Source organism: Calidris pugnax, unplaced genomic scaffold, assembly GCF_001431845.1.
Source record: "Calidris pugnax isolate Ruff unplaced genomic scaffold, ASM143184v1 scaffold178, whole genome shotgun sequence".
Classification (NCBI taxonomy): Eukaryota; Metazoa; Chordata; class Aves; order Charadriiformes; family Scolopacidae; genus Calidris; species Calidris pugnax.
In genome coordinates this window covers 3,549,268-3,562,999 of record NW_015090986.1, presented here as the reverse complement: position 1 = coordinate 3,562,999, position 13,732 = coordinate 3,549,268, and the positions used below count along the sequence as shown (strand labels likewise).

The 13,732-nt window shown below is 35.5% G+C and overlaps 1 protein-coding gene across 1 annotated transcript in view; it reads left to right on the top strand.

Moving 5' to 3' along the window:
- Positions 1 to 13,732, top strand: part of PTPRD (protein tyrosine phosphatase, receptor type, D) — a 1,328,567-nt gene that overhangs the window by 1,244,057 nt on the left and 70,778 nt on the right. Inside the window, exons 32-33 of the mRNA XM_014953943.1 lie at positions 3,438 to 3,550; positions 12,712 to 12,809. Of these exons, the coding sequence (XP_014809429.1) occupies positions 3,438 to 3,550; positions 12,712 to 12,809 (211 nt within the window). The remainder of the gene's footprint in view (positions 1 to 3,437; positions 3,551 to 12,711; positions 12,810 to 13,732) is intronic.

Below are 13,732 nucleotides of genomic sequence, written 5' to 3'. Positions count from 1 at the left end.
TTTATGTGGCTATTGCTCCTGGTTTTTAAGAAATCACAAGTTCTCTAATTTCGCTCTTTTGCTGATAATGCTCATCATTCTAGATCGTTCTAGAGTAAGGTTTGTTTGTAGAGTGGGTTTCTGTTTGTAGGCAAATTATCATGACAGACGTTGTGTAATTTGCTATTACAAAGTGCAGCTTCTTGATTTAGTTCAGAAGACAGAAACCTAACCTTGAATCTTTTGAATACAGTCAACTTCAGCACTCTGAATCAGAGTCATGGAATGGTTTCAGTTGAAAGAAACCTTTAAAGGTCATCTAGTCCAACTTCCTTGCAGGGACCAGAGACACCTTTAACTAGATCAGGTTGCTCAGCGCCCTGTCCAACCTGACCTTGAATGGTTCCAGCAAGGGGCATGCTACCACCTTCCTAAGCAACCTGCTCCAGGGTTTCACCACTCTCATTTTAAAAAATACCTTCTTTGTATCTAGTCTGAGTCTACCCTCTTTTAGTTTAAAGCCATTACCTCCCTCGACCTGCTGAATCTTGAGCTGTAGGAAGAAATCTACTTCTAAGGGAAAAAAACAGATGTTAAAAAAAGCACAGAAGTGAAAATGGGGGACTCATAAGTGATGAAGAAGGGTTCTATAAACACTATTTCATAACATGAGTAGTCTGGTCATTGCAGACTCCAAGCTATTTGAATTTTGTAGAAGCCATATTTATTATGATCAATAGACAGACAGACAGATAGACAAACAGTATATTTACAGTCTGCTTATAGTAGAACCTCTTGGTTGGAAATAATAAATTATTTTCCCTGTTTAGCAGATCTTTGTAGATCATAGAACACTACAGATCTATATAGAACACTGTAGACCCCAAGTACGTGACATTCCTTCTAAATCTAAGTGTGTTTCATTGGAGAAAGATTTATGCTTCCCTTATGTTTACCTTACTTTCCAGGGTACTGTTAAAAATTTCTTGCCATTTTTAACCTTGTTCTTTGCTTGCCTTTCTATCCCACTTCTTCTCCCTTTCTCTCCTTCCCTTTCTCCTCTGCCCTCCACTTTCATCTCTCCTCTCCTCTCTCCTCTCTCCTGAACGTAAGAGGGAACTATATCTTAGTGAGATGTCATTTGTCAATGTAATGTTAACATTACTTTGATAGCTCAAATGAAATACCCATTCTCCGTTATCTCCCTGACTAAAATTTAAGGTGGGACTACTTTGCAGATAATGTCTAAAGGAGATGGTTTTTTCAGCAGAAGAAGATTTTCTTTTGGTTTAGCTTTGTGTCCTTCTTTTATTCTATGATTCCCAATCATTAAATATTTTTATGAACTGTCATTTCTTAATTTGGTTATCTTTACTGTAAATAAACATATCTTACATGTCATGGGGTCATTCTTACCCTGTTTGCTTCTGGTCAACTAATATTTCACCTTTTCTCCCCACTTTGCTGCATTAAAATGGAGCAGTAAACCTGACAGGTGAGAAGTGAAAACTAATCACTCTTCGTTTAATCCAGAAAAGGAGAAAAAAACAGTTATCATGATAATGATCTAAGACAAAGTATCTGTCAATCTATGTGAATGTAGACAGTAATCTATTTGTATGACAGCAACTGAAAGATTTGTTGTGTTGTTTACAGCACTGAAAAGTAATGTAACATATGCAGGCAAGTTTCACTGCTTTTTTTTGCATCTCCATGAGGTACATTTTCAAGAGACAGCACAACTATACAGTGTACATATGGTTTTATTTGTGTTTTAATTAAGTTAAAAGAATGGTTCTTTGCTATAACCAAAGCTGTTGAAGGAATGCATGGTTGTGGTTGAAGTGTTAGCCACTCTAAATCTCCATAAAGCTCCATACACACACACAGAGTGCTGATTTACAATTCTACAAGTGGAAATGATATGGTAATCTCATTTGTCTTTTATGGATTTTTTTCCACCTGTCTCAACGCCATTCCATAATCTGAAAGAATTTTGATGTCTTGTGTAGTCTGGAAAAATACAAAAAAGCCAGAATGATCTTGAGAATAATAAGAAATAACAAGCCATTCTATTACCCTGTAAGTATTCAAAATATTCAGGTTAGATATGATTAGAAGAGATTTTAGTGCTTTTAATAGACTAATATGAAGTTGTGGTGCCCAGTACGGACTTGCAAATGGAAAAAAGGTAAATTAAGTTTGTCTCTGGACAGTTCCACTGATCTCTAGACTTAAGGAGAACGAACTACAGATAAAAATATTTCTTGAAATCTGCATCACACACCTTTATTTAAGAAGAAGGAACGCTAGGGCATTGTGCTACTGTGGCAGGAGTTTGAGATAATCTGAATCAAAAGCAAAAAAGGAATTTCAACTGACTTTGTCCATAACAATTAAAAAAAAAAAGAGTAAAACCAGAAGAATCAGATTTAAATCTTCTTTGCTTCATTAATATGTTATTTACCAGAGAAAAGATAGAATGTTTTTACAGCAAAACACTTCCCACTCCCCCTGACTCCTAAAATTATAGGACTAGTAACTTTCAAATAATTCCTGCAATGAGGTTGCTGTTTGAGTTTTTTGCATAGTCTTTGAAATCTTGCTGTGTCCGCCTTTCGTGAATGCTACCAGGTGTTCATCATTTCAAGAACAGCAAGAAATCAATTGTAGCACTTTTTAAGACGGGAGCTCAGCGGAATAATAACAGATTTAGCATTGTCACATTGTGAGTCAATTAGAAAAAAAAGGAGAAATAAAATTCCAGCAACAGCTGTATGTTAGAGCAAATATTGGACACCTGGTAAAGATTTTGCTATCATAAACCTTAAAATTCTTTTTTTCACTAAGTAACTCTGCTGCTGTTTGCATCTTTATTTTATTTTACATGAAGAATATCAACCACTTTGCATTTTCATTCAGGAACTCACAGATGACTACTGGAGCAGGATTACACTTCAAATTAAAGCATTAAATTGTCAGATTCCTGAACAAAAATGCCGAGTGGCAGATATTCTGCATGCAACATAGTTCTCCATGTTTTGTACCACATGAACTCTTGCTTCTCTCCAGAGGAAGTGAAGCATACACAATTTTTCTTTTTCTTTCCTTTCTTTCTCTCTTTCTTTCTCTTTTTCTTTCTTTCTCTCTTTCTTTCTCTCTTTCTTTCTTTTTTCCCTTCCTCCCTTCCTTCCTTCCTTTTCCTTCCTTCCTTCCTTCCTTTTCCTTTTCCTTCCTTCCTTCTGTCCTTCCCTCTGACATAACTATATTTAGATTCATTTTGCCATTGCAAATTGTAGCTACCCTACCCACCACACATAGTTATTTTACCTGGATCAAATACTCTTTCAGAAATAAGCATCTTACCTTTAGAATATAATGATTGAACACTCAGGCACCTTTGTTTGCAAGCTAACACCTCAATCTTATGTTTATGTGTATTCACTTTCTCCACACAGGAAGAGGGCTGAATCTGATTCTAGAAAGAGCAGCATACCTAACAACAAGGAGGTCCCCTCTCACCATCCCACAGACCCAGTGGAGCTGCGACGTCTCAATTTTCAAACTCCAGGTAAGAACAATAATACCTCACTGAGAGCTCTGTGATCAAAAACTGATAAGTGGTGCTGTTACAGAACAGAACGATTATTAGGAATATGTTTTGATTGCTTATGAAGTTTTTGCACAATGTATTTCTTTGTTAGTTTTCAAAATAACTCTGTCATTTATTTTAAGAAAAATCCTGCATGAACAAAATTAAAGTCCTGTTAAGAAGACCCCAAAGTAACACATGTTGTATGGATGTGTTTTATGTGCTAAAATTCTAAGTTAAACCTAACAATGCCAGAAAACATTATTAGGAAATGTACGTCCTTCTATTTATTAACAATCTTCTTACAGCTACTTCTTTGTAAATAAGCTTCCCTCTTATCTACTGCCTTATCAGGTAATCCATTAACATCATTGGAAGTTCCACTACATTGTAAATGTACAATACAAATCTTGTCTTTTAAAATCAGGCTACACCTTAGGGTCAAAGAGGATATTAACATGTCAGTAGTTGTGAAGGTAAAAGCAACACATTCCCAAATATCTTATTTACTTATTTTGTTTATTAAGCATTGTTTTCTTGAAGCTGTTTGATTTGTGATAGTTAAGATAAACAAGGAGAGAAATACTTAAAATAATATTGTTTTTTTTACCACCTTTTCATGAGTCTTTTTTTTTTTTTTTAAATTGGCTTTATTTTCACCATGATGTATTCTAGTAGGCTGTTTTCTATAAAAATATGTTTGCACACAGTCCTGGTCTGATGCTAATTACTTACCAAGTCTTCCTGAGACTTGTGTTTGTCAAATTTATTGCATTAAGTGCAAAAAATAATGAGTTCAAGATCATAAAGGCAGGAAATTAGGTACTGGAAATGTTGAGAGATTATCTGCAGAAGCTGACATACAAAATATTACAAAAGGGTTAACTGAACTTGCAAATCTCATTTCTGATCTTCCAAGTAGCAGCTATATTAAGGTACTGTGGCCTCAGCACTAATGGATCTGAAAAGCAATTAATTTGGGGATAAAGACCCAACATCCACACTGCATGCATATGGTGGAGGTAGAATGGGAATAGTCCAGAGGCTTGAGTTTTACCCCAGCCTTGCTTTTCTAGTCTGTTCCTGTACACTGAATGCTCCTCAGCAAATTAGGTATGTTTCAGGAGTGCATCTTCTAGTTTAGTTTCATCCGAATATGACAAACTTGTTGACGTGCTCTGGGACCTCTCTACAATATGAGCCTAAGTGCAGTAAATGGAAATGCTTGAAAGTTTTCGTTCACGGTTGTTCTTCTGAGACTGCAATATTAATGTAGACTCATCCTTACTGAGCAATGGGTTTATATGTTATACAGCACTTCATACAAAGTTTTAAATGTTGTTACAGAGACAGAAATATGCATACAAGTCTTTGAAACCTCAAAATAAAAATTACGGTTCTTACAATTTAGCTGATGCCTAAAAGAGGTCATTATCTCTATACAGGTATACGCTGAGTAGAGTGGATGGCTTAATGACTAAGCATAATTTTCTGCTGTCCATATATTTAGATGTGGAGTCTTACCTATCCATTTAGTATTCATCATAAACTAAAATAAAACATGAGCAGAAAAAAAAGCTGTCAAGTCTTAACAACTTTATCTATATAATTAATTTATTGTAATTAATCCTATATTTACATTTAGACTGTAAGGTTAGTATGAAATTTCAGACATTGTGGCACTTGTAGAAACCGTAATTCCGCCTCAATGATCTGAAAAGAGCTGGAAAGGAATGGAAGTGTACCTTTCCTTGCGGTGCTATAGTTTGTCTGGGAAGTTTGCAGTTTTCTATGAAGCTGGTTGAGAAGAACACCTGCAATCCATTTCCACAATGAGGTCTTTTTCTTTTCTGTATACCTTTTCGCAAAATGGAGTAGTATTAATGTTGTGAAAAATATAGTACAGAAATCAAATTATGACCTTTTTTTCCCTACTGTTGTACCACCTAAGACCCTTAGGCAGAGGTCATGCCATTGCGTTACTCAGCATTAAGCCAAATATGAAGAAGAAAATTCCCACTTCAGGAGATTTGTCTTGCCATGTAACAGTTGCTAATTAACATGTTCTTAGTACGTAATCTTAGCACCAGTGTAGTCAAGGTAGAGTTCTTGTGCTACTAAAAGCAGAACATCAATTAAATCGTATTGACTTCAATTAGTTCATTAGAAGATTTCATTAAAATCCAGCTGAATTTAACTTAGATCCTGCTGGAATGTTTAGCTAACTCCAGGCAGTCACACACTGTTAAATAACATGCAAGATAAAGCTTTTCAAGACAAATGTAGAGAAACTACAGAAAGTCTGTATATTCAGGATACCAGTTTTGTCAGTTTTGTTTTCTTTCACTCTCAGGTGTGTGTTTTTCTCTACCAGATAGCAGAAATAGGCAATAGGGTACTGCTAGGGCAAAGCAGGCAGCTGAAAGGGACTGGGTTATGTGTTGGGTTTCTTTTACTAAGACATCTGCAGTCACCTCATACAATGACCTTATCTGCTGTGTAAGATGTTACCATTTCTGAACATTACCTACAGATAAAATAAACAACAGAGTTCTGAATGTACTTTAATAATCAGAGTATGCCAAGTCAGTACAACTGCATCAGATGATTAGACATGATTATGATGATTTATTTATTTAGAATATGGAAGTATCCACAGTTTGCTTGAAGCTTCCCAGGCACCCCAGTTGCTTCCAATGAGAAGGGGAGAAAAGATCTTATATTGAATCCATGTTGTGAAGTGGTAGAGAAGAAAATTTTAAATTATATTGGCATATCCAGATTGCCGGTTTTCACTTGGAGTGGTGAATGAGACACTCCTATAAAATTCTGGCTTGTCATAAATTTTAGTACTTTAAAAGATTTCTAAATAGCCTCTTTCCAAAAATGGTAGCAGCCATATATTTTGTGTAGGGAAAAGTCTGATCAGGTATAACTACCCAAATAATTTGAAAATGAAACCTTTTTTGTGATAAGTTTAAATTTCTAAACACACGTCCAAAAAACTCCCCATGCTGGCATAACTTTTTCAAATACATTGTGGGAAAACAATATTTTATCTTTGGTGATATTTAAGGCAATGATTTAGGCACAATTATGTTGTACTTGTCGTAAGTCTCAATTCAGCATGAAGATGTCATAAAAAATCCACAGTCTAAACTACCAGCACAACATATGTCTTGCTTTCCTTTCACTTTATCTTGTCCTGTCAGTACAGAACTTCACTCTTCACCAATCTTGCACTTACTTAAACGGTTTCCTATCATACATTGTCCAGGATTCAAATTCACCTCTGGCTTCACCCCTTATTGGATAGAGTAACTCCATAGATAAATTCGACGTTTTGTATTGACATTTGGAATAGCCCATAGTTCTGCATCTGAGAACAAGATCCCATGTCCGTATGTGTTATCCAAAAATGTATATTTGTTAGATAAACCCGTATGCCAGTGAGTGGGTCACAGCTGTGCCTAGTTGGGTTTTTTTTTGAGTAAACATGAAAATACCCAGTTCCTCAGTAGCATACAGGATTTGATTTGTAAGTCTGTTATTCTTCTGTAACTGGAGTATCTGAGAAAAAGTCTTCACATTCTTCCAATTCTACCAGTTTCCTGTGAAATACAGGATTAAAATCATTAACCTGGTGTGCAAATTTTAGAAGTCTCTGTGCCACATGGGAGAGTGAAGATAGGGAAGGAGTAATAATTAAGCCCTCACAAAAGGTTTCATCAAATGAGGAAGCCTGGTTTTGCATAGAGGAAAATAACTTATGTTAAGTGGTTTGAGTGGGCTATGAGAGACCCAAGGCTCAGGCAAAGACTTCAATCTGCCAATCAGCCAAAGAGCTAAATTGAGTCGTGCCTCAAAAGTGACTGTTTTTTTCCTCATTTAAGTATAAAATGTGTGACACAAGTAATTTGGGTAATTGGGTGCCAATTAAACAATTATCTCATTATCTTTTATGAACTAAATAAGATGCTTTGAAGTACAAGAAAAATAAATAGAATTATTACAGCTCTGAATTAAAGACTGCTTTTTTTATTAGAAAAGTAAGTGCTCAAAAACATGTAATCCCTGAGTTCCTTAGGAAGTTCCACTAACATGTTTCCAAGTGAAGGCAGAAAAAGGGTAAGAGAGGTCCACAGGGAAAAGGTGCAAATAACAAAAGTGGGAAAAGTGATGTCTGGATTTAGTCACCTACTTTACTAGATAGCTGGACATTTCTTCCCTTAGTTTATCCACACAATTTCTCTTCATGAGAATTGTGACAATGCTGAAGGAAGTACCTTGGTTTGTCACTGCTGCAAAACCAGACTGGAATAGCTTTCTCACAGTGAGCGAACCTCTTCATGTGAACTTGACTTACATGAAGGAATTAGGCACCTAAAAGAGGTATAGGCTTCAGAGTGCAAATGGCACTTCTCTGATATCCCACTTAGTTGTTTTCAAACTTAGAAGCAATCAAAATCTCCTTAGTTGGGAGATGGAGTAGAAACTTCTGCTCCTCACAAAAGTAATTTTCTTTTTTTTTTTCTGGAATTTAGCCACTAGTTTTGCAACATGTTATTGTATTGAAAAATTTTAAATCAAGGTCTAAAAACTAGGGACATCTGCCCTAGGAGATCTCCCCTTTTCTCACTGTAGATGGCTTTTACATCTCTGTCAGAGTTGGGGCTTCTGCCATGAGGCTACAGAGCCCTTAGGGCTGCTTGACAGAGCTAATTCTATGATAAATAACAAAAATAATTTTCATTCCAGAATAATTAATCTAGTTTTGAAGAATGTGCATTCGTCTGGAATGAGTGACTTTATTTTGCACTATTATATGCACATTGGTAGCTATTTTAGAATAGCTATTGCAAAATGACACATTTCTCTAGAGCTGGTCTGAAATGTATCTTTGTACACACGATGTAAGATCATTCTGTGGCTTACTTTCAACTGTATGAAAAAGAAATTTTAAAGTAACACTTTTTTTTTTTTTGGTCAAATATACGAGAGGCATCCTTGCTAAATTTTTGTGGATGCCAAATTCCTACTAAATCAAGGTAATCTTTCATTTTTTTTTCTCTTTTCCATGTCCAAGTTTTAAATATTTAAGTATTTCTTTCTGCCTTTATGGTAAGGGTAGATATCAGTAACAGTAACCACTGTTACAGTACTGATTCTTTCCTTTTTCTATAAGGGGACAACATCTTAATCAACATAGATTGGTGTGTGGGAGGGCTTTCTGTATTAATAAATAAAAATAAGGATGTAATAAAGTTTTTAAAATTATAGACTATTAATTCAGTGTTGAAACCTGAAACGCAACTCATTGAATGAAGAAATTTTTGTGAAAATAACGTATTGCATTTACAGTTCATCTAGATCATAATCTGTATGCTAGCAACTATGCATTTTGCTTAATTTCTAATTTCTTTCTTGTTTATTGTGTCATGTCAACCTGCAGGTTCAAATTTGTAAATAAAGGTCTGTTTCTTAGATGATTTTAAAAGCCCTTATCATAAAACCCTGACAACAAACAAAATCCTAATTTAATGCACTAACGACAAGGCCAAAACACCCACTTGTTTCAGTGGGGTAAAGGAGCTTGCTTAACAGGTTTAATGTCTGTTAATATGCAGACAAATTCTGACCTTGTTCTCTCAGTATTTCTGTGAAATTGTGGCACATATGGTATCCCATGTTCCTTAGTCACGTATTTACCACAGATTAACCAGAAGATAATTATACACTGTAATAAAAGCATACATCCTCATTTAATTCATGTGGGTTACTACTAGGCTGCGTAAGATCAACCACATTTGGCAATCTTCTACCAAATCTGGAAATAAAAGCTTCTTATAGATAAATTTTCAGCTGTGTTTTGCATGTGGTGGGTTTAGGGTTTTTTTGGTTGGTTTTTATTCTGTTTTGAGTTTTTAAGTGTTTTATCTGTTTTCTTATTTTAAAGACAGTTTGAAAGCATGTTTTGAGCATGGTGGTTTTTTTTACTTTCTAGCATGTCACAGGATCTGTTGTAATTTAGCTGTATTTTGTCTATATTTTTTTTGTGTTTTCATAGCATATATTGATTGATGTGGAGGTGTATCAGCAAATAAGTGTATTTTCTTATTTGTAGCCAAAAATAAGTGTGTATAGCTGTATTTTGGGTGGGTTTTTTGAGTCAAGTTCTACACCTGCTGTTCACATGCAACTCACATTAAGCTCAGATATGATGAGATCTTAAAATGCTCATTCATAGCATATTCTCTTATGATGCTTATTATGATTCATAGACTGATTACGGAACAAAAGTCCTCCAGCAGTTCTTTTAAAAAGTAGCTACTTTTATCATCTCATATATATCTCAAACATTTTATGTATTTAAAAGATGAAAATACACTAAATGCAATTGCTTCATTCCATAAATTAACTGCAAAGTATTATTTGAAGGAAATTACTAAGTGTCCAATTGTAAGTGCCTGAAATGAGTTGTGGAGAAAGGGGCTATACACAGTCAAACTTTGCCAGTTTGTGAAGTTTTAAGTGGTTCCATTTTTCTCTTAGAAAAGAAAGTTTTATATCAGGTTTCATTTTGCAATAAGTGTTTAGTATGAAATCTCCCCTTTGGAATGTCAAGTGACCTATGGAGAAGCACATAAACAAAAATAGTTTAATAAGAATAGTTGCACAGCATCTCAAAAAAAAAATAATCCTTCATTGTAATCTAATTTTTGAACTTACAAAATGTTGGTGATTTAGTCAGGTTCATCATGTAAAGAGCACGTCTCATTCTCCTTTGTTTTATGTCCTTTATGTTTTCAGTAGAGTATTTGGACCTTTAGACATCTCCTTAGTTGATTTCCAGAGGCTGCTTTGTGCATGTCTGAAGTGCCTGTATGTACAAGATTGATTGATTATGATGGTCTACTGCTGTTACTAATTTGTTTCCCATTTCCGATTGGCTTTTACTTTTTACAGCTTTGAGCAGTAATTCAGTCCCCTACGCCTCCCTGATTGGCTCTGTGTCCTCCCTCTCTAGCCAAACTACCACTCAGTCCTTATATGATAATAACTCTCTCCCACGATTCGCTCGAAAAGGTCTAAACATCTTTGTCTCTATTATTTTCTCTGTTCAAGCACTGTTTTAGATGTACATCAGTCCACCTCCATTTCTGGATCAATCTAGAGTTCTCTTGTGCCTTTTCACTTACATATTTTCCATAGGGGTGCTTGATCTGGATCAATCAGTGTAATTATTAGATGACTGTCACCCATACTCATTTTGGGAATAGCCAAGTTCTATTAAGTGAATTTTCTAAGAAAATGAGAGAAAACCAGAACTGATTCAAATAAATTAGTACTTATACACTGATTTGTTAATTGAAATTTATAAGAAATCTACCCATAATATCTGCATATTATGCTTTGTTAGTTGACTGACAGCTTGCCTGAATATCTACTTTAAATAATGTCTCACCATCACAGATGTGTTATGAAGGTAATATATAAATATATATGTATAGGGTCAGAAGAATCAGGGCCAGTGCTGCTGGACATTATTTTGGATTCTAGTATGATGCCTGAAATGTCAAAAAAATCAAACAGAAAACAAGAATTTTTAAAAAAAAAAAAAAAGAAAAAAGAAAAACATGCTGTAGTGTGACTGTGTTGTAACCACACGGTCATTTTCAGCTACATTTTCAGGAAATGCAAGTTAACTGTTTTAGGCATGCTCTTGAAATTCACGGTGACAAAGCAAACTGCATTGTGCAACATGGCTTCCAGCTTGAGCCCCCTTGAGTCATCACTGTTTTCCCTTTGTAATTTCAAGAGATCATGGGGTTCACTAGCTTAATTTTTCTAGCCAGCTCTGATTTCTTCCCACAAGCAATTGAAAACTCAAGTTCATTTTAGGTGTGATAGTATAAAGCACGAAGAGAAGAATGTAAGCACTTTGGAGAAGGGTCGTGAAGACTATTAGCGTGAAACAAACGTGTTCACAAATTTTTGCCTGGCAAATCCTCAGCTGGCAGATTGTTCTAGTTGACCCCACACCTTTTCTGTCTTTCTTTTGCCTGGCTGTCCCTATATTCAATTCCACACCCATCTCTATCTCTGATTCCCAGATCTTCTTTTTCATTCAATATCTTCATCAGTGGACAAAGATGTTTACACCTGAAGTAGATTGTAGGTACTTTTGGGGGTTGATGAATGGGGTTTCAGATTAAGCATATTTTAAGGTACTAGTGCAGTCAGTATGTGTGTCCAGCCAAACTCGACAACCCCTGCCTCTACAATCTGCTACTAGTGAAAACATTTTTGAAGTTCTAATTGTCTGATGTCCAATGTTGTCTTCAGTGACTGTTGTCTAAAAGCAATGGTGCATGTTATTCTAGTCATTCACAATTGCATGTGAATGTCAGTCACCTCAAAATTTCATAAACTATTTAAGTATTTCTAATTTAGTCAGAATATATAGTCAGTCTTCTAGACCTTGATGCATTATTATTAATCCTCAAGTTATCCATTTCATTTTTTCTAATTTATTTTATAAGTTAGTTTTGTGTTGATTTGAGGTTTCTTTGTTTTATACCATTTCCTTTGCAGGTTTAGGTGTCTCCGGTTACCTCGGTAACCTTCATTCTTCGAGTTCGTTTTTCTTGATTATGCATAAGTCATTTTGTTTTCTGTCAAAGCACTATTCTTTCCCCTCTTAGGGCTCTTTCAGTGTCTGTTTCTCAGCTCACCTTTCTTCATCTAATTCAATGGAGTTTCCATTTCATGCAGGGCAGGAGAAGGAGTTTGAAATGACATTAAGAGTCATTACTCAAAGCAGAGGTCGACATCAGGTCTAACTGTGTCATTTTTCCATGCCTAGCTAACCTCATTGACTCATCACAGTAACTCTTTCCTCTACAATAGGAATGTTAGCTTTGGGAATATGCTTGGTGACTTCTTTTCATTTGGCTTCAGAGCTCATCTATCCAGAGCATGTCCTGCTTTGAGTAACCAAACTATTTGCCTGCTTCTCTCACATATGACATCTTTACTACTTACACATTTCTAGCCATTCTAACTACTGCATTTTCTAAATTTTAGAGTCATGCCATCATTGTGGTTTACTTTAAACTCTCTTCTTTCTTGTTCAACAGGTATGGCCAGTCACCCCCCAATACCCATCTTGGAACTTGCAGATCACATAGAAAGATTGAAAGCAAATGACAATTTGAAGTTCTCACAGGAGTATGAGGTAATTTTCCCCAATTTCTCATTATTCAAATTGTTCAAACGTCCTGCTTTCTATTTCACTAGACTTTTCTCTGATAGGTACCCATCCTCATGGTGCCAGTTTTCTATGATATTAAAACAATGATAAAAAAAAGTTTTCAGTGTAAAATGACTACACTGGTTAGCTTGCTCCTTTACTTGTAAAAATCTATTCTCTTTTATAAGGCTGTGTTGTCAGGCAGATTCCACGGGCACATACTTGAAGTGATGTGTGAACGATACAGCACTTACTCTTTTGAATATATGTAAACATCTATCTACTCTGCAGTTAAAAGATCCTTAGATTATTTAAAAAATATCCAGTGTAATGTTGACAGGACATACACAGTACAAGGTTCAAAGGAACTGTAGTCCACTGTGTTAATTTTGCATGGTTTGAAAGAATTTGCAATTGCCTGGTGTCTTTCTTAATATAACAGTTTCAAGACATAGTATTTTCCTCCTTTAAATAATACCACATTGATAATCTGTGAACGATGGTGTCAAAGAGCATGAAAGAATTTAACTGGAAAAGAGTAATCATTTGCAAGCCACCTTGTCAGTAATCCATAGAGTATACCTTCCCAGACAGGCATTGGTACTGTGGAGAGTAACAGCCTCTCATGTCAGTAATTTGTGGCTAAGGGGACTTCAATAGCCTTCCATTAAACACAGTAAATTATAGCTGTTTCTTCAACGCCAATATGGTCTATGTCAAAAATCTGTAGATAAAGTATACACTGAACCATCAGAAAAACAATGCTGCTTTAGAGCAGCTGTGGGCGGTCATGTCAGTGATCCAAGGATTAACAGCTCCCAGGGGGATCATTGATATAGTATTTTCTTTATAGTCTGTTATGTCACTAATCCTTGCTTAAAATTCCCAAAGACTTTTTTAGCATGGTG